The following is a 22409-nucleotide window of genomic DNA, read 5'->3' as shown; positions in this document are numbered from 1 at the left end:
GTGGGAGATTTGGGTAGCCACATGAAAAACAAAATAGGACCCATTTCTCACAACATCCACTAAGACAAATTCTAAATGGAATAAAGATTTAAATGTAAAAAACACAAGAGCATAAACACATTGGAGGAAATCAGACAAATTTCTTTATAAAAAATCAACTCCTTAATAGTATTTAAAACACACTTGTGCATGGCAATTATTAAGCAAAGTCAAAAATAAAAATGAAAATCTAGTAAAGTATTTGCAACTCATACAACACTTAAGGCTCTTAAAATTTCTTTAAATTTGGTAAGAGCTTGATCAAAATGATTTAAAAATGTACAAAAACAGAGAAAAAGGTCAAAACACAATAAATGGGCAAAGAACATAAGTTCACAGAAAAGTACAAATGGTCCTTAAACATATGGAAAGATGCTCAACTACATGAATACACTATTCCTCCTAACTGGCACCAATCCAAAATCTTGAAAACACATGGTTTCTGAGGCTCTATGGAAATAAGCACTCTCCACATCACTGTTAAGAATGCAAAATGGCACAATCTGGTGATATTTACCAAATAACAGAGATGACTTCACCTTTTCACTCAGCAATACTTATCCAGGAATATATTCTACTGCTCTACACACAGATTTCAAAATAACACTGCAGCATGTCTACAATAGCAACAGTTTATAAACAGTTAAAGTGTCCATCAACAGGACTCCAGAAAATAACAAGGATGCATCAACATTAGGTGGTGGTGGTGGTTTGGTTGCTAAGTCGTGTCTGACTGTGTGACCCCATGGACTGTAGCCAGCCAGGCTCCTCTGTCCATGAGATTTTCCAGGCAAGAATACTGGAGTGGGTTGCCATTTCCTTCTCCAGGGGATCTTCCCAACCCAGGAATCGAACCCCCCGGGTCGCCTGCACTGCAGGCAGATTCTTTCCCAACTGAGCTACAAAGAAAGCCCCAACAACATTAGGAGTTGCTCAAAAAAAAAAAGTGCAGAAACCCTCTAAGTAAATAATAAAGCAATATCTCTAACAAAATATCTATCTACTTTGTTAAGAGATGTGAACAGAGCACAGAACAGAATAAATAAAACATGAGATACATACTTATACATTTACTTATAATGACATGAAGAGACTCTGGGCAAATACACAGGTACAAGGAAGAGAACACGTGTGGAGACTGGATGCAAATGAGAGTGTCTGTTGTATAACCTTTTTCATATATTTTTTTCAACCTATTCACAAAATAAAACCATTTTTATTTATTCAAAAAATAAAACTTAAATTTTTAGACTCTATCATTTACAACTAAGGCTACAACAGAGTATAGAAAAAAACCTGCTGTTTCAAATGTTAAGACGCTGGTAAAAGTATTAAAAAATCATGTCATTGTTCAGTAGTTAAAACCACTTGGTACAGGTGTACACATCTAATAATAAATGGGAAAAAAGCTCAAAAACAGAACCTAAAACCTAAGAGATCAGCAGGTGACTAAAAGAGTAAATCAGAAAAAAATTAATATATTAAAACATTAAGATTAACTGGTTAACTACTGTGAAAATTGACATCATTATGTTGTACCACGCTTCAAAAGAAAACCTTGGATAAAAAAGTTTTGAAAACGTTACACTGTAAAAAAGTAGCAGAAAATACAAATGAGTACTACATTTCTAAAAGGCTTTTTAAGCCTTAAACAATCAGAGATTGCAAAGGGAAAATATTTTGACTTTAAAGAAAAAAGATTTTGCCTATCAAAAAATCAAACAACTGCACACTTAAAAAAGTATAACAAAGCCTCAGAAGTAGAAAACACACTGTTCAACATCTGGCTTCAGTTCTTTTGGAATGAAGAGATACAAAATAAAATGTTTATGCATTTCCATAATTTTCTGTTTTGTGTTTTTTCACCATTCTCATTAGCTTTGAGGCAGAGATAAAATATTTTTCTGTATCAGTATTATTTACTCTCTAGTAGACTACTGATACCAAAAGTACCAATGCTGAGACTGCAAGCTTGGCAGGTCTAGCAGTTACAATTTCAAGATAAAATTTTAGTACTTGACCAAACATTCCACAGATTTTGTTTATCTAGTCTATATAAACAATTCTTGTTTCAGCTCTTTTGTTTTTGATCAAATAAAGCTAGACTGCTTCACAAGCCTGCCACAAACAACAATGACTCATTTTTGCAGTAACTGTAGGGAAGAGGGCACTATTCTACTTGTTTTCCTGACAGCATAATTAATGCTAGGGAACTTCATTTCAGGGAGGCAAAGGCACAGGCAAGTATTTGGTTTATTCAATCCATTATTAACTTACTTCTATTTCAGTTCATCTAGATCTACTCATATGGTAACTTTAATTCCTATTAACAAGATTTAAGAAATCCAGGAATGCTATCTAAACATTAAAAAAGGAAAAATACTGACCAATCAACGCCTCCCTGATTTCACAACCAATGCAGAAAGATAGTTATTGGAAGCCTGTGGCTGTATATAACTTGCTCTGCTGTACTTCAGCTAAATCTTGCTCCCCAAACCCAGGAAGCTACCCAGTCTGGCCACATTATAGCATGAGGTGGCCATCACTGTGGTACTGCAACAAGCACCAAGCATGGTTTGTGGTGTTTATAGTCAAGTAAAGACATGGACAAGGCTGCAGTCCTGAAGGTCAAAAAAAACAATATTTAAGGCATTAATATGCTTTATGTTTTTTTATATAGATAGGAAAAACTCACAAAAGATGAAGCAGGGCTGAATTCTTTTTTTAAGTTATAAAATATCCAAACACATTTCTTAAATAGAGAAAAGTAGAAAATGGTACAATATATATCCCATCTATTCAACATGTTACCATTTTGTTTCATTATTTAAATAATAGTTTTATTCGCTAAACTACTTCAGAGTTACAGATTACCATGTTAAACACAACATGCATCGACAAAAATTAAGGACATTGCTCTTCAAGGCCACAATTTATATTAATTTATCTCACACCTAATTCTCCAACCTAATCCAAATTACCTGTGAATTATTTCTTTGTTCAGTCTGCCTTCCACCTCTAGAAAATGTCTGATTTTTTTCCATCCAAGGTTTTTTCTGAGTTGCCTGGCAAGTGACATTAGACCAATTTACACCACCTATAATAAATGAGATTTTAAAATATAATTTAATTATAAAGATGCCAAAACCTAAAGTGCCCCCTAACATCATGTGTTGAAACTCAGTCATTCTAAATGTAACACTGGAAAATTTCCATAAACTTTAAGTGGCATTCCAGTTCTTGGTAATGTTAAGTGTCAACTTGCAGAATACCTCCAGCTGACATTTTCCCAACTTCATCAACAAAACCATACTTTCAAATTAACTTGCATTTCTTTGGAAGACTTCTAATTTTTTTTTTGCAGCATCAGCAAGCTTCATGCTTAAAAGCAAAACTGTGACATGGACAGAGAAGAAAATAGAGCAAAAACACTATGCAGAAAATAAGTACCTGCACATATAGATGAGTCCACATGCTAAAAATAGAAACAACAAAAAAAAGACAATTATTTTCTGCTTAAGAGTAAACACCATATACCTTGTAAAACATTTCACAATTCCATCTACTGTGAAGCACGCTTACTATAATCTTAGAAAAAATACTTCTCCATAAGTATTTTTATATTAATAGTAAAACATACAAAACAGTTTTAACCATCGTATTATAGGAACTATTAATGCAAATAGATACTTCAGCTTTAGGCAAAGAGACAAAGAACAGTGACACAGATGACAGATGAGCAGATAAAGTAACGTCACATACACTGATGGAGCCAGAATCGGGATTTCTCAACCCCCCCGCAGCAGGCTGCTGGTTGTTGCTGTGTTTGGGGCTGCAGTAGCCACTGTCACTGTCAATGTCAGCCTCACTAGCTCCCTGCTCACTAGAGGACTCAGCAGTCGGGTGGGAGGCTCTTCTCCTCCTGCCTTTGGCCTTCCAGAGCATTGCGGCAGAGCTCTCGGAGAGAGATTTGTTTGCGATGTCTGATGGGAAATCTGTAAGGCAAGCAAAGTGTGACAACTCCTCTTGAGGAACAAGCTGACCAATTCTTTTAAATTATCATTAAAATTGTAAGAAAAGAATAATATCTAACTTTGTAAACAAAGAAAACAGGTGGAAATTTTTTGAAAAGATCGGCAAAAGATGTTCCTGACAAGTTGCTTTATAACATGTATTTATTATGAAGAGAGTATCTGCATAACTGTGTATTTAATATTATATAATTAAAACAAACCACTATCATCCATTTAAACATCACCAATCCTTTGAAGTCCACTGCATGCTTCCTCCACCACTTTATTATTTTCCTCCCTCAGAGGCTATTCGGAATTGTGTTTATCACTCCCTCATTTTTTGAAGTAAATTTACTGTTCCAACACATAAATTATGTACCTTTGCAATTCTACCTTTATAAAAATGGAATCACACATCTACATTATTCTGTGACTTGCCTCCCCCTGCTGCTGCTCTCTCCCTCAAATGTTGATTGGTTTTGAGATTCTGATGCATGTGGCTATAATGCATTAAGGTCACTGAAATCTAGGATGCCTGTGTATGAATATACCAGAGTGCCTTTGTCCTTAGTACCACTGATGGGACACTTGGGTTGTTCTGGGGTTTTGCTCTCAACAACAGTACTTCTGTAAACATTCTTATATAGATGTAAGAGTATGTAGGTGTGCACATGAAGGTTTCTCTAAGGTAAATATCGACAGGCTTAGGGGTTACATGTAATGTTCAACTTTACTTGGTAATGTTGAATCATTTTCAAAGGTGGTTAAAACAGTTTGCACTCTAAGAGCAGGATATAAATAACCCCATGGTGCACATATTCACCAAATACTAGACACTGTCCTCTAGGCTGTAATTTCTCCCAATTGCTGGGTATAAAAAGATGGCTCATTGCAGATTTTAGTTTGCATTTTCCTGCTTAATAATGAGGTTGGGAACAGCCATGCATGTTTTCCCCTCTGTGAAATACTTGTTAGTTTTACTTTTGGATTGTTTGATTTCTATTTTTCTACTAAGTTGCCTGTTTCTCATTGTTGCATTTCACAAATTGTAATTACAAGACATTTTAAAACAAGACCTCTTACCAACTCCTCCCAACCCAGCACACCACTAAAATTCCTTTACTACATAATTTTTCCCCACAACCCTTTTCTCACAATCACAGTTTTTCTATATGTAACTTTTATACAGAATCAATGTAATTTTTAGTTGTGCTGTTTAAGTATACATATGTTCTTTGTTAATTATAATCTATCAAGGTTCCACATTAGTCCACTGAGTGGATGTCCTGGGCACCTCTTTTGACTTGCTGCCTGTTACTGGGCATTGAGAAGTTTTCAGTGGTTTTTTGTGTGCTGCTGCAGTATACACACCTTTAATCAAACAGTTCCTTTTCTTTCTGGGAGGAGATTCCATTTGGATACACTGTCCTCAGTAGGCCAACTGGGTCAAAACAAAGATTCCTGTAGTTCTGCCAAAGTGTTTCAGCCCCCTGGCAGCACTGCATTCCAGGGGCCCTGAGCGCTAGGTGAGATCATTTTCTTACTGATTCTTATGAATTCTTTATATGTCTTCATACTAATCCTTTGTCAGTTTACATACATGGTAAACTCCTTTCCAAGATTTGTGACGTTCCTTCATTCACTTTTTTTTTTCCTTTTGGCTGTGCTAAGTCTTTGCTGCTGCACGTGTGTGCTTTCTCTAGATGTGGCTACTGGGAGCTGCTCTGCAGCTGCAGTGCTCACACTTCACTGCAGCGACTTGTCTTGTTGCAGGGCACAGGCTCCAGGGCATGCAGGCTTCAGGAGCTGTGGCTCGTGGCCTCAGTGGTTGCATTTCTAGGCTCTAGGGCACAGGCTCAAAAGTTGTGGCACAGGCTTAGTTGCTCTGTGCCATGTGGGATGTTCCTGGACAAGGGATTGAACTTGAGTTTCCTACATTGGCAGGCAGATTCTTTACCACTGAACCACCAGGGAAGCCCCTTCATTCACTCTTGATAAATAGAAATTCTTAATTTTATAAATAGTTTTATCCATGTAAACATAAAGATATCTGCCTATATTTTCTTCTACATGTGGCTGTCTCATTTAAGTCCTTAATCCATCTGGAACAGATTTGCATGATATAAAAATTAATCAATCAATTAAATAATTAATTAAAAACATAAGATTTGCATGATGTATACGTTAAGGGTCTGTAATGCTATCTCTGATATTTTCCTTGTATATGTTTTCACGTACATGGGTCTGTTTCTGGGACTCTGTTCTGTTCAATTTTTGTATATTGTATTTTATATATTTTTATATAAGCCTATAAAAAATAAATGGCTTAGTAGGCCTTGCTATCTAGAAGAAAAAATTCTTCTTTTAATACTTTTAATAATGCTTTTAATTAAAAACAATTTTTAAAAAAATTTTATTTTTTTCGCCATATCACATGGCATGTGAGATCTTAATTCCCCAACCAGGGACTGAACCCACGCTCTCCAAAGCGGATGCAGAGTTCTAGCCACTGACTCACCAGGAAATTCCCAAGAGGAAACATTCTTTTCCAGGGAAGTCGTGGCTCTTTTCAGATCAGTGCTCTTTTATTTTAGAAATAAGTTTGTCAAGTTCTCAAAAAATCCCCATTGGAATTTTGATCAGAAATGCACTGAATTTGTAGATTACCAAAGGGAAAAATGCCATTTGCAACATCAAATCATCCTGAATGAGTAAGCGATTTAGGTTTTTTTAAAATGTCCTATAATAAAGTTAGTTTTCAGTATAAATGTCTTATACTTTGTCAGGTTTATCCCAGAAACTTTATTTTTGTTGCTATTGTAAATGATATCTTTTCTTAAAATTTTGATTGTTGGTAACATAATATAATTAACTTCTGTGTGTTATCTTATACCTAGCCATCTTACTAAACTCTTTTAAATAATACAAGCTTGTGTTCAAGAGTAAAAATGTATTACAAATTCCTTAAACCATAATTTGCATTCTACCTATAACTGACATCAATTCATCCTGATAAATTGAGAACAACCTGAAGAATAAGAATACTGATAGAAGGTATAATCTTCTACTCAAATTATATCTTCATCTTACTACTTTCTAATTCTTGAGATTCAGAAGGTTGTCTTTGTGGTCACTTAATGAGCAAACCAAAGACATTAGAACAAATTTTTAAAGTAGTTCTAGAGTTCAAAGCATGTAGAAATGGGTCACTGTGTCTAGGAATAACCAAAACATACAGAACTTTGTCACATACTACCTTGTGGCTCTTTATCATAAACCATTCCAAGCATTTGTCAGTCCATTAATCTTATCACTTTATGCCCTACAAACCATACAATGATTGTACTACCAGCAAGCTGTTTTTTAACTGATTCCCAGATTCTTTCTTACTTCTAATGAACCTAAGGAATTGTCAAAGGATAACTGAACGGATGTCCAACATAAAAGGTAGAGTACAAATGAAAGAAAGTATGTACCATCTAATTCATTTCAAGACAGACAGCATTTTTGTAAAAACTGTAAAGGGTAAAAAGCAAACATGCCTTTGAATAGATCTAGTCCTGGATCATTAGTAAGGATTTTTAAATGACAATGAGTGAGAGAAGACAGCTATCTACTCTATAGCTATTAAGCTAAATATCAGGGCTACAAAATGAAATTTCACATATAACTGGAAAACAGTGAGAATTTTAAACTACTTATTAATTCTTACCTACTGTCAGGAAAAAGCTTTTTACTTTAATGTTTACACAGTCCTCTAAAAAGTTTTAACAAAATGATATACAACTAGCCCAAAATTCTTACTTGTTTGAGGATACATGTTACTGCTAATAGGTCTGGTTCAGATCTTATGCTACAATAAGGTGCATGAAACTTGTTAAGTTCTTCTATAAAGATATTTATAGAATGTTTTAAAAGTAATTTTAATCTAGTTATTAAAAAACATATGAAAAATAAAAATAAAATATGTACAATTCTAACTTCTACCAAAATGAGTCCCTCAAATTTCTACAATGTCTTCAAAATTCCATCTCTGATTTCTGAACTGCTTCACTACTAAAAGGAGATAAGGAAACCTCAAATTCTGCTCAAAACTACGTAAGCCAGCACCCAAATTGAAAGAACTTTAAGAACATGGGACTGTTTTATCTTTCCTAAAGAATTTCACAAAGTAGCAGGATAAATAGAAGACTGAAAGTCCAAAATCCTAAAAAGTGGTAGAGTCTACAATTACAAAGTCAATGCAAAACAACAGATAAAAATCAATGTATACAGACTTAGAGAACAAACTTGAGGTTGCTGAAGTGTGTGGGGGGGGTTGCTGGGGGAGGGGTGAATTGGGAGTTTGGGATTAGCAGATGCAAACTGTTATATATAGAATGGATAAACAAGGCCCTACTGTAGAGGACAGAACACTATAGTCAATATCCTATGATAAACCATAATGAAAAAAAATGTACTGTATATGTATGTATAAATGAAATGACTGCTGTACAGCAGACATTAACACAATACTGTAAATCAACTATAAATTTCAATCAAATAAAAAATATTTTAAAATCTATGATGTATGCACATAAGAAAAATCTTGCCTTACCAGTTTGCTGTGAAGCATCTACCAGTAGCACAATTTTTGATCGATTATCGGGACCTACTGCACTTGTCTCTTTCTGAATAGCTACATTTTTCACCAGTGGTCTTTTGCTTTTTATGTGCTGTTGTATAAGTTGTTGCTGATTGAAGTAAAAAAAAAAAAAATTAAAATCTTATTCCATGTACTAATAAACATTATAAAATATATCAATCCATCCTTTAAAAATATACTTAAATGTAGGCTACAAATGAGTGACTCTCAATCCATGAGGAAACAGGGTTACTGTGTTAGAATTTCATTAAATTATCTACAGCCAATCATAGTAGGCTATATAATGTATTATATACACATTTATATACTACTTTTCAAATAACCACTAATACTATTATAATTAATGATATATTCATTTTAATTGTCATTTGCATTTTAAATTTTCTTAATAGTAAATAATAAGAGTATAATCACATCAAATAAGGGTTTTAAATTTTTATTTAAAAAGGCAGTATCAGTAAAAATGGTGGTAACTTATCCAAAAGCTCAATTTTAGTTTCATGAGAGCAATGAAGTACAAAAGAAATTTCTGCTTTAGAGTTAAAAAGAAAATTTTAAAAAGCTGATCCTTTCCTTCATTTTTTTAAAATATGAGTATCCATCACTTAATAGCAATTTATACAAAAGAACTCCAAATTTAATTTCTTAGATAACTTCTTAAAATGCTGGAAATGCACTCTGAGAAATCATGTTATTCAATACTTGAAAGTTATATACTATTGTCTACTTCCAATACTTATTTCTTTTCATTCTCAAATATCCCCAAAGGATTTCCCTTGACCCAGAAAGTTTCCATGGACAAAAACTAATAAGCCTTTCAAAGCAACTTCTGCAGCTTGTTTGTATTTTAACCTGAAGAAAGTATGCCAGAAGACAGCATAGACTTTTCACCGAAGAGGCTGGGCTAATGCAATCTAGGACAGCATGAACTCCTTGACAATAACAGACATAAAGGCATCTAATCACACTGCTTTCCATTAGCTCAAAAGTGCTAAGAAGAAATCTGGTTTTTCTTATTTGCTTTGACACTATGGCTTCAATAGAAAAGTAATCTTTTAGTTAAGAAACAGACACCTAGAATTAACCTTAATTCTCCTGCGATTTCAAGGCCTTTGTGTCTTTTTTTTTTTTAACATAGTCAAAAGGCTGGTGTTGACAGAAAGTCATTTCGCACACTTATCTTTAATTTTCTTTAGCCCTAGGAGACCCTGTGTTCATATAATATAGTAAAGCATTCTCTGAAGAACAAAGTGCTGTTTCTACTAAAAATTGACATAATAGAAAACAATGAAGCTGAAGAGACTTAATGCATCACAATATTCTTTTCCATAATATCTCCTGCTTATTTCTGAAGACAAATATCTAGATGTACATTGCCACTTAACACTGCTAGGAAAGGAGCCAAACTAATCCCTTACTAAAACTGTGTCACTATGCAATTTTTATCACTAAATTAAAATAATTTGGAAATATTTGTACATTATGCTTATGTAAACTCTCTCACTTGAAAGTGACTGTAAATCATATCACCATTTAAAGAATGAGGAACAAAAGTAATGGAAAAAGTTATTTAAAAAATGCTACATCCTTAATTGTTTTTTAAAAAGTAAACCTCAGTAGTAAAGGCTAATCAATACAAGTAGCAATTACTTACACTAACAACAGAAATATCACACACAAAAGCCAATCAAATTTGGTCACTTACTTTTGGTACCACTGGTCCTCTATTACTATTTCTGTTTCGATGGCCAGACAATGGGAAGACCTGTCCAAGGTGATTTGGACGCTCAGTGCATTCTGTGGTTATAGTATTGACAGTATTTGCAGCCTGAAAAGTGTTGGAGTAAGGTGCAGGGAAAGGATGATAGAAACCCATGACTTGTGCACATGGTGCTGGCATCAGCTGATAATATGTATACTCTGTAGAAACAGGTGGCTGAGCAGATATAATGGGGTAAGCAAGGTATGGTCCAGCAGGGTTTGGATTAGGCTGTTGCCATCGTATATCATTGTTATATAATGGGAACTGTCTGTAAAACCAAATCAGAAAAGAACAAATCTATTGACATGCGTGTCAGAAAATAATACAAATTTTCAACTTATTTTAATAAAAAAATAACAGTATAAAATGTGCTAAGTTGCTTCTGTTTTATCTGACTCTCTGTGACCCTAAGGACCACAGCCTGTCAGGCTCCTCTGTCCATGGGATTCTCCAGGCAAGAATACTGGAGTGGGTTGCCATGCCCTCCTCCAGGGGATCTTCCCAACTCAGGGATCAAACCTGGAACTCTGAAGTCTCCTGCATTGGCAGGCAGGTTCTTTACCACTAGCGCCAACTATAGCCTCTTAATAATTCTGAAAAAGAGATCATTTTTTATCAATTTCCTTGCTATAATTAGTTTTTACGTATGTATAATAACAATTTTAATTGACAGTATAAAGGAATTTGGGCTTCCCTGATGGCTCAGTGGTAAAGAATCTGCCTGCAAGGTAGGAGATCCAAGAGCTGTGGGTTTGATCTCTGGGTCAAGAAGATCTCCTGGAGTAGGAAATGGCAACCCACTCCAGTAGTCTTGCCTGAAAGTCTCACGGACAGAGGAGCCTGGTGGGCTACAGTCCAAAGGATCACAAAGAGTCAGGCACGACTGAGTGCGTACACACACACACACAAAAAGAAATTTAACCTGACGGTTTACTGGATTTCAACATTTTAAATGTACAGAGTATTCTTATTGAAGCTCTCTCCCTCAGCCTCACAATATTTCTGCCTAAAAGTTAAACACCTATCTGCTGAATCTGCCAGCAATGGCAGTCCAAAGTTCCCATTCAATGGCAGCAACTAACTGTAACAGCCTTCTGCAAAATGCAGGGTAAGGTGATCACTGTATAAGGTGGTCTTTACAGTAGGTGACTTGATTATTCCACCTCCATTCTTTAGTTCAGGCCTAGGGCCTCCTACTCCTTTCCCATATTCCCTTAACCACTTGGCCAAGTCCAGCTCTCTCCCTGGCTCCCCTTCTTGACAATGGAAGCAAGCACCAGAGGTCCAAGAGGAAGAAAAGAAAAAGGCAAGCTTGTTCAGTGCCATCTCATCTCCAGCATTAGAGTTCTTCTAGTGTGATGCCTTCCTATAAAGCACCAGTCCTTCCCATCTCATCAGTCCTTGCAGACAGTTGCCGCTGATGACTGAGAGGTCACAGGGAGCCGGACTACAGAGCTTTTCCTTACTATTCCATGACAAAGCACAAAGGAAAAATGTCCCCTGCCATAATTCTAAAAATATTTTCAATAATCTGATGGCTGGCCTACTCATGAATTCTCAAAAATTATTTGGTAAGATAAGAAAAGTTAAAACTTATACTGTACACTTGGCCACGTTGTCAAATACTGCAATAGTATTTTTAGTTTATAAAGTACTTCAAGCATAGTCCAATATAGGTCAAAGATTTTTAATGTAATACTACCCTGACTCAATTGAGCAGAATCCTTTAGCTTTTACTGTGTCTAATGCCCCAAACTATTAAAGAGTTCTAGAGTATTAACTTGAATGTTTAATACCTGAGAGAGTAATTTACTGACATATATCCAGAATTTCTCAAAGAATGTGCCTGAACACACTAGTGTGACACAATGGTTAAACATGTGTAGAAATATTGACTTGCCTTAGCCCTCAGGGGTGGTTGGGCAAAGGCTAGAGTCCAGCTACCTCATCCATTTATCCTACAGTGCTAGAGAAGTACAATTTTGATGTGTGATATAATATGAAACATGCTGAAAGTACTTTCATACAGCAATAAAATGAACTACACCAATGAAGTGCTAATCATTCAGTCTAAGCAGGGTTAGAAAGGCTATCATGACTATCACAAGACACACCCTAACCACTAGGTCACACAGTATCCGAGCTGTAAGCATTTTGCTAAATCCCTCTGTGACTATAGCACAGAAACTAAATTTAAACTACAATCAGAGTCTAGAGATATAATAAGCTAAACGGCCACAAAAGCTTCAAAGTTAAGGGCCATCCCTTGATATATTATTCTTAGAACAGACCGTCTTGGCAATTAGGATTATATGCTGCTGCTGCTAAGTCGCCTCAGTCGTGTCCGACTCTGTGCGACCCCAGAGACGGCAGTCCACCAGGCTCCCCCGTCCCTGGGATTCTCCAGGCAAGAACACTGGAGTGGGTTGCCATCTCCCTCTCCAATGCATGAAAATGAAAAGGGAAAGTGAAGTCACTCAGCTGTGTCCAACTCTTCGCAACCCCATGGACTGCAGCCTACCAGGCTCCTCCATCTATGGGATCTTCCAGGCAAGAATACTGGAGTGGGATGCCACTGCCTTCTCCGTAGGATTATATACCTATCCTCAAAAAAAGGGTTTCTGTACACCTCTTTCTGAATAATCCCTTCCTCCCGTTGAGTCAGTTTATTTCAAAAAAATTTCAATAACTGATTATAGGAGATACAAAGAATTCCATTTTCTCTTCGAAAGAATGAGAAAATAATAATAATCCATGCCAACAATTTTTAAATTTCTACATCATTTGGTTTCACTTACTCCTCTGAGAAAGTAGAGAAATAGTTAATACTTAAAAGTTACAAAAAGAAAAAAATTAAGACGTGTGCTTTGCAAACAAACTTCTATACTTCCCTACCCCTTACTTCCTCCCCCACCAAAAGAAAATAATAATAAACAAATTACCTATTGGACTGGTTTTCTTGCACGAATGGATAACAGGTAATCAGGTAGCTGGGAATTGGAGTTGGTTCTACACCAGAAACATTTCCATTATCATTTGGGAGTGCCATAGGGATCATAAATGTATCAGGATTCTTCTTCTGGGGAATAAATGGTTCTACCTCAGCTGACAGCTTGACATTCTTCAAAGAGAAAGTGAAACACATTACTAACAAACAAGCAAAAACTTAAATAATACAAATTCACAACAATAAAACAATAAAAGAGACAGTCTTCTCAGTATTCACAAAACATTCAAAAGAAGAGCAAGGTCAAATTTAAAAAATTTAATCTGATTATGTTATTGAGACAAAGCCATCAATTGGATGAAAAAATTTATCAAAGGTTACTACATTTCAATGAAGTCATTTCTTACATAACCAAAGCTGTTAAAACAATCAACAGTACAAGGAAGTCATACCTCGGAGTCCAAAAATAAAGCCGGTAGTAAAAAACAAAACAAAATAAAACACAAACTCGCTCTTCAGACAAAACATTGTGTTTTAAGTTAATTTTGTTAGTGGAAAAAAAATCACTGAACAGAGTTCTGAAGGATAACTACTCTATATTTGTTTGAATAGCCTAAAAAAGTTTATTTCTGTCCACTGCAGGAAATTAGATTAGTATGGTTAAATTAAAAGGAAGGATAACGTCTACAATAAATGAAAAAAACAACAGCACAAGGGAGAAAAACTTTTGCTTCACAGTTAAATTGAGAAAAAAGTGAGCACTTCAGCTTTTCAGCAAACAAACCGAGGAAATACGGTAATCCAGAATTCGTGCTTTTTAGTTTGTTTTTATCTTTTCTTATAAATCTCGTCTTATAAATAGAGGTTTAGCAGACATAGTAAACTACAATACTAAGGATGCACAAATTGGGGACAGACTATAAAGAAAAGTAAAGAGCCATGAACGCCAGGATAGGAATTACTCTCAGGAAAGAGGAAGCTGTGATTGGGAAGAGGCACCTGGGAGAGCTTCTGAGGCACCCAACAAAATCCTATATCCTAACATGGGTGACACAAGGTCTTCATCCAATAACATTTAGCTGTACACTGGTTTTGTGCATTTTTCTTTCTGCTTTTGCTATATTTAACTAAAATTTTTAAAATTTTAGTATAAAATAATCTATAGGCACATTCTGTAAAAGAAGAATGTTAAAAAGCCACAAACATCTCAAGGTGACTGGAGGGGGGGAACCCACAAACAGTATTAAAAGATAAACACTTTGCGAAACCAGTGAGTGGAATGCAATCCAACATTTCAACAACTCAAATCAACTACATGAAAGCAACAGACCTAACCAGAACTTTTTTCCCCACTGGGATGGCATTTATTAGAAGCTCCCATCAAGGCATATTTCTCTGAGTAAACTTCATGCATGTTTCTAACAAAAGTAATCAGTAGAAAATCCAAAAAAATCTAAAGAAAAGACTTGACATGCTAAATATATGTGCTGAATATACAGCCTTTTTCGAAACTGTTCAAAAAGAGTTCACTGTGAACATTCCAAAACACATGTCTAGGGGAAGAAATCTGAACTATACAGCAGTATTAATTCAATATCCTTCCTCCCCACCTGATGTAACTTTGATGTTTACTTTTGTACTCCTGACCAAACCTGAAGTAGATAAGATAATTGTACTCATAAATAATGTGTGACTTGATTTCTTGAATTCCAACATGGGAGGCAAAAACAAATGTTAGTAGTATAGGTCAGTGATTTTCACTATGATAGTTATTAGGACTCAAAACTTATTGAGGTATAAAATATCAACCTTTGAACATATGAGAATCCTGAACAGCTTTATAAATCTGGGCTAGAAGACATTTGGGTTTTTTTTTTTTCTAATTCAAGGTACATGGTTATATTAAATTCTCGGTCCCATATGAAAAAAAAAAAAAAACTAAGAATACTAATATAAAGAAATAAGGCAATTTAAAAATAACTTTTCCTGATACCCCCAAATAATACCAACTCATAAATTACTTTGGTAACAACAAATTCATATCCTTGCTCTTTCCCGGCAGTGCAGTGTTTAGGACCCCACTTCCGCTGCAGCAGGCAAGGGTTCAATCCTCGGTGAGGAAACAAACACCCCACAAGCCACACAGACTAGCCCAATACAAAAAAAAGCTGCAACAAGTTTTTTATGCCTAGTCTTATCTGTTCTTTATATATTTGTGAATTTAGGTAACCACTATTCAAAATGTGTCATGCATTAATTCATAACTAATATCTGCACATATACACAGTATATGTCCCCCAAAATTAAAGTCTGTATTGGCTTCTATTCTAAGCGCAATTCTAGATATTGGCATTCAACAATAAAACTCACTAACACTGAAATGATCCTTTGTTTTTACCAAAAAAGAGAAGCTGCTGTAGTTAACAGCTGCACAAACAGAAGATGTCACTAGTAGGAACAGACTGGCAAACTTTCTCCTATAGTTACAACTCCCTATGGTTTTAAACATCGTTTGTCATGACTTTGGGGCCTTCAGCATCATACATCAAAATGCAGCCTCAGTTGTCCTCAGGCCTGAAAAGTAATGTTCATATGGCAAACTATTTTTTAAAATTTCACATAATAAAGGTCACACAGATAATATGTTAAGCAAGCAACAGATTTTGGCAGTTATTTCAATTATATTAATATAGAAATTAAAGGAAAAAATGTCTTACATAGTAGACAACAAAATGTTATGAAAAAATTAACTAGTTACTTCATCCAGTGATACTTCTCAGTTTGTATTTCTGTTTAGTTTACTTATGCCATGATCGTTAAGAAATCAGAAATTTTATAGCAAATTTTTGTCTCCTTAAAGAAAATAAAAATATGGAAGAAGTCTAAACAGAACAAAATCTACTCCTGTTCTATTTGCTTAAAAAAAAAAAAAAGGAACTGTACTGTAAAATTACCTTTATCTTTCAGAAATTACTTCAGAATTTTCCAAGTTAATGAAAAATCATAATCCCAGAAACCTGTATTTGAACAAGAAACTATAGAAACCTTATTTAAAAAGTTTATTAAACAAATGCATTCAGATCACTGAGAGCCTGTATAATTTAACAAATACACACTGAGCTCGTGTACTGAAGATAGCACCACGCTAGTCTGAAGCACACCATCAACAGAAAATGCATACTAAATTCCTCTGAGATAGAACTTTCAGAAGAGTACAAATAATTTCCCCAGATGAAGCAATAGAAAAATGACACCCACTTAAAATCAAAACTGAAGTAGAACATAATAAAGCATGCTCCCACAGTGAAATGTCAGTACGTACTACACACCTACAGAAAAAATAAGACTATGGAAACCCTCCACGTTCTTGCTATATTAAGGTAAGTAGGATATATCAAACACTAAGATGTTTTATATATCATGACCAAAGATAAAATAAATGTCTTCTGAAGGAAAAAGTGCTTAAGAGATACCTGCTGGCTTTATTGTTTTCTGGTTGGAACGTCTTTTACTGAAAGTAAGCCACTTGCCAAAATAAATCAGTAGTTATACATATCAAGTTTTGCAAGACTTTAGAAAATACTGAAGAGAAAAATCAAAGCATTTAACTTAGACTCAGCCTACTTGCTTTCCTATTCATACATTTTCCCTCTTTTCTTAAAATGGACCACATTTAATCTTGTTAAACTCTGATAGTACTTTTTTAAAACCTAACTTTCTATATTTAATACTAGTGTTTGGAATATCTATTTATTTTCTCTCTTTCTTTGAGGAGTTCTCCCCCCACCCCCACTTCTTTCCTTGGATGCTTAACTTCTAACTTCCTTTTAAAATGCTGAACAGCGAAAACATTTATGACTATGCCTTTGCCTCAGAGTATAGCTTCAGCCACATCCCATACATTTTAATATGCAGTATTTTATTATGTTTAAAAAAAATTTTAATTGCACTTTTAAATTCCCCTTTGACTTAAAAGCTTAGGGGGAAAAATGTCTTTTTAATTTCCAAATGATATTTTCACTAAATCAGCATTATTTACTTTCTTTTTGATCACAAAAGCATTTTTAAAATGTTAAGGCAATAGCTTACTTAGATTTATAAAAGCTAACTCTAAGTATTACTGAATAATAAACATTTTAGAGTAACTTCTTTAGAATACATTTAGTTTGCAGTGCTGACTCTGTTTGACATTTATAATTATTTAAAGAAAAAATTATAACTCAGATAATATTATACCTTTATTGGTAAACAGCTCTTTGCATGAAACCATGTACACTTATCACACATCTGGTTTTCTAAGAATTAAAGGCATTAGTGATCAATAATTTTGCAAATTACTTTAGAAGAACTTATCTAACATCAATGTACTAAAAACTAAGCCAGAGTTTAAATTATTTGATAATACAAAAGAGACTGTCAACCTCAAGTGTTGTCACTTCTAAAGTTTATTAAAAAAAAAAAAAAAATCCCAAAACACTGTCCTAAATGTCCTAAAAATAGAAATACAAAAACTTTATAAACAAACTCCATTATTTAGTCTTCACATCCCTTTATATCAGGTTTTTTTTCCCCCTTTAAGGACAGAGGGAAAAAAAAACACCTAAGATCCGGTACAACTAAATAAACAAAACAGATTTTTTAAAAAAAATGCACTATACTAAGCAGCATCATTTCTCAGAACTACCTCTGGCAATTAAAATAAGCTACTCATTTTGATTTAAAACAGTCTTGCTAAAAAGAGGTTACTCCTGAGATTCTCTAATGGTTATAACATTTTTTTCAAATAGTCATTACTACAATTAAGATTACTAGCTAGCATGTATTCCCAGTCCTTTTATACAAAGATTTTATATATATATGTATATGTATATATTTATATGTGTGTATATATATATATGTGTATATATATGTATATGTATATATTTATATGTGTGTGTATATATATATAAACAAGAAGTAATTCCAAGAACTACAACATGAATGTCTTCAAGCAAAACATGCTTAGATATTTTTTAAGTTACACTTGTGCAATACTCCAAGGATTTAAGACAAAATGCAGAAAGTCTTTATTAGTACTAGTCTTTAAAAATCAAACTTCTATGAATAGTCAACCAGTATAATATTATAAGTTTTAACGCTACAGACATTCCCAGAAATTCTGAATATAAACCAACACTGGTTTAAAATAAATGTTTTGAGAGAAAAATGGAAATTCAGCACATGTGGCATCTGTTTTTAATGGCTTTTACTTATTAAAGTCATTTAGTAAAAACATAAAAGTACATTCCAAATAACTTGGAAAAGCCATTACATTACTCAGAGGTATAGTGAAAGCAATCAAGAACTCCACACAGTGGACAGATCTCAATTCCAGCCCCTAATCTATCATTACGTTAATAGTTCTGGGCCTTTTTTCAATGATGAATATAAGAATATAATGAAAATAATGGAGTTTTGCCATCAGAAAAGTGCTAATTTAAAATGAAGGAGACTCCTTCCAGGTCATCCATGGAATTAACTGCCTACAACATGAACTAGGCAAAGTAGCATCACTTCTAGGGATCTCAGCTTCCTGAGAGTATATGTGTGGGGGAAAGAGAAATTGATTCAAATTATTCTCTCATAATCCCCTAGGATTAGGCTAAGGGAAGAGGTAGGAGGTACTGGAGAGGAAAAAAAAAAGAAAAATTCTTCAGCAGAAAACCTACATTTATGTTTTCTTCTGAAGCTTAAATTTCTACAAAATTTTAATAGGTTGTGGACTCTGGAAAGAAACGGGATGAAAGACAAAGAGGCTCTCTAAAGAATTTGCTCATAGCACTTGCTGTCAAGATAATTACACACAAATATCTATGCTAAAAGTTACCATCTAAATAGTTAATTACATTTCCTCTAGGATGAAAGGAACCATAAGTATATACACGGAAGCATATACATGGAACCATAAGTATATACCTGACAGCATTACTAGTTACAGTTCTGTCAGCCTAGTGCATGAACAAAATGCTTAACCCTTTCATTAGTGACACCCGTACTGGAAAATCATTCAAGAAAATTCCTTATTCACTTCTCAGGCTTTGAAATTTCAGGCGTTTTTTGATAGGCACATTGAAAAATTATTTTTCATTAAACTGGATATAGGGGGGCATATAAAATACCTTGGGTCACAGGAAAGCCTGCATTGTCAAGGGACCCCCATCAGTTTTGCTTTGGTAAATACACATAATGTTTCATAAAACTCGCTTGTGTTTTCAGTCATATTCACACAAGCTTTTTTTAAATAAAGATTTTTATACAAAGGAGAAAAAAACAGAAAAAAAAAAAACAGAAAAAAAAAAAAACAACAAATATCCACAACCAGGAAGCTGCTGTCTGCTGAAAGAGACCAATTTCAAAATCTGAACTCCCTCTGACTAGCTACATATATACACATAAATACACCAGCTGCATATATACAAATGAAAGAATTTGGGAAATCTTGTCTCATGATTCAGGTGTTAATTATCCATTTGTAAAGTAATCAGGCTAACCTCTAATCTCTCTTTTTCCTTCATCTATTTGCCGAGTTCATTACTGGGCAAGGCCTTCAACTGAACAGGGGGAATGGACAGTGAGTAAACTTCGATTTCATCAAATTAAATCCCTTCATACAGATCTCAGAATGGAAAATACTGAAACTTTTTGGAGGGAAGAAAACTATTATTTTAGATTTTTTTCCTTTTTTTAAAACAATGTCACCACCCCAGCCTCCCAGCACCTACTAGCTTGGATAATCAATAATTTGATGCAACTGAAACACATGGGACTTCGTGAATACGAAAACGGGCTCGGAAATGAACTCGTCCTTAGGGTCCTACACCTTTAAAATACAAAATCGATGTTTTAAAAACACTTTTTTTTTTTTTTTTTGCAAAATAACTGGCTAGAAGGGCAAAGGGAAATCGCAGTATTTCATATCTAAAAAGGAATACCTCCATAAAACCAATGCAAAAACAATGCTTCGCTCAAGGGAACGTAGATCTTAAAAAGCCCATAACCCTTCCTTCATCTGTAGTTATCACAATCCCTGACAGTTTTTCTAAGTGAGAAGCCTTTCCACCTTGAAAACACATTCCAGAACTGAAGGGAAGGGGGAGGGGGGTTAGAATTTGGTGAAGTTATAAACCCTGTCTCGGGAAAGAACGGACAACTTAGGAATCTTCTGGCTCCTTTCACCAAACAAGTCAGGGGGGCCAAAAGCAAATCCCCAGCCCGGGGTAATCGGGGCTGCAAAAGCCCCCAAGCTCGAGACAGCATCTGAAACAATGCAGGAGACGGGCGCCGCCAGGATCCCGGGGAAAGGAGGTCTGCGCCAGCAGGAACCCGAGGGCTCCGGCCGTCCGGGCCCACGCTCGGAGACCAGGGCCCGCCCGGGAGAAAGCCGCGACCCCCAGCTCCCGGCCCGACCGGCCTGGCTCAAGCTCGCGTACCTGGTCTGCGGGGGCTCGGTCCATGGCGCCTGCAGCCGCAACGGGCCCGCGTTAGTCGGTGTGGAGAGCGCCTCGGGCCGCTTTCTCCATGGCCCCCCGCTCGGGTCGAGACCGGGCTCCGGACCTCCGCCCCTATCTAGCTGGCCGCGACGCAGAGTCCGGCTACGCCACTGGCCGAGGAGGCGGCCCGAGCTCCGAGGAGGAGGCAGCGGCAGCCTCGGGGAGGGATCATCTGGGACGGAAGCCGAACAGGGCCTAAATGAGCTAGAGGCGTATTCGGAAATGGCGGAGCGCGGAAGGGAAAGAAGGGGGCGGAGGTCCACAGGGGCAGTGGGCGGAGTGATCGCAGGCGGCCTGAGCTGGCGGAAACCCAAGGCAAGCTGGCCGTTCTGGAGGCTGAGGCCAGCTGGACATTCCGAGCAGCATGTTCTCTGAGCCGCTCTGCGCTTTGCGTGGGACTTAACTGCCCCTCTGGACTGCTAAACTAAGGAGTGTGGAGCCACTTGGACACGCGCGTTTTAGACTTGAGCGACCTCGGAGGCCACTGGAGTCTGTCAGTCTCAGTCCTGTGGGACTCTGCAACCCTATCATGGACTGTAGCCCGCCAGGCTCCTCTGTCTGTGGAATTTTTTAGGCAAGAATACTGGAGCTGTTTGTCATTTCCTACTTCAGGAGATCTTCCTTCCCAAACCAGGGTTGGAACCGGTGTCTCTTGCGTCTCTTGCTTGGCAAGTGGATTCTTTGCCACTGCGCCACCGTGGAAGCCCAGAGACCACTTTCTCATCCCAGACTACCTCTGGTATATCGGAAGAGCTTTTAGCTGCCTGTACATACGTTATTCTTTCTTATGTCATCTGGCTAAAGGAAGCCTTAACTATGAAGGAGAATACCACAGCGTGGCTACTACTGAGAAATGAGACAGGAAGCTCCACAAATAGTGGTTAGGTAATTCATTGTCAAGGACCAAGTTGAACCCTAGGCTCACCTTTAGGCTTCTCTGCCCTATCTCAGAACCCCTAATGTTTCCCACCACTCAACAGGTAACATATTCTGGTATGTTGCCTTTCCACCGTGCTTGTTGATTGTTCCTCTTATCTTCGGTTCCTTAGTTCCTTGAGGAAAGAGACTGCCACGAAATTGGACACTTGGTAATCATTGTGGATTGCCTCTGGATATCTCCTCAAACACATCCTCCAACACATACCCTAAGAGTTCTTGTTTGCTGGTCAGTTCCAGGGTAAGGAAGAAAAATTAAAAGCTATATAAGCTTGTTGTTCAGTTGCTAAGGCATGCCCAACTCTTTGCCACCCTATGGACTGCAGCATGCCAGGCTTCCCTGTCCTTCACTATCTCCCAGAGTCTTCTCAAACTCATGTCTATTGAGTCGGGGGATGCCACCCAATCATCTCATCCTCTGTCACCCCCTTCTCCTGCCCTCAAGGTTTCCCAGCATCAGGGTATTTTCCAATGAGTCAGTTCTTGGCATCAGGCTGGCCAAAGTATTGGGGCTTCAGCTTCAGCATCAGTCTTTCCA

General features: G+C 36.3%; 1 protein-coding gene across 1 annotated transcript in view; it reads right to left on the bottom strand.

Moving 5' to 3' along the window:
• Positions 1 to 21008, bottom strand: part of SECISBP2L (SECIS binding protein 2 like) — a 49674-nt gene extending 28666 nt beyond the window's left edge. Inside the window, exons 1-7 of the mRNA XM_052646204.1 lie at positions 20876 to 21008; positions 13402 to 13580; positions 10403 to 10727; positions 8650 to 8785; positions 3802 to 4034; positions 3490 to 3514; positions 3021 to 3136 (exon numbers count right to left, since the gene is read on the bottom strand). Of these exons, the coding sequence (XP_052502164.1) occupies positions 3021 to 3136; positions 3490 to 3514; positions 3802 to 4034; positions 8650 to 8785; positions 10403 to 10727; positions 13402 to 13580; positions 20876 to 20899 (1038 nt within the window). The 5' untranslated portion in view covers positions 20900 to 21008. The remainder of the gene's footprint in view (positions 1 to 3020; positions 3137 to 3489; positions 3515 to 3801; positions 4035 to 8649; positions 8786 to 10402; positions 10728 to 13401; positions 13581 to 20875) is intronic.
• Positions 21009 to 22409: the final 1401 nt, after the last annotated feature.

This window comes from Budorcas taxicolor, chromosome 10 (assembly GCF_023091745.1).
Source record: "Budorcas taxicolor isolate Tak-1 chromosome 10, Takin1.1, whole genome shotgun sequence".
NCBI lineage: Eukaryota > Metazoa > Chordata > Mammalia > Artiodactyla > Bovidae > Budorcas > Budorcas taxicolor.
The sequence above is the reverse complement of the archived record's forward strand: the minus strand, read 5'-3'. Positions and strand labels throughout refer to the sequence as shown.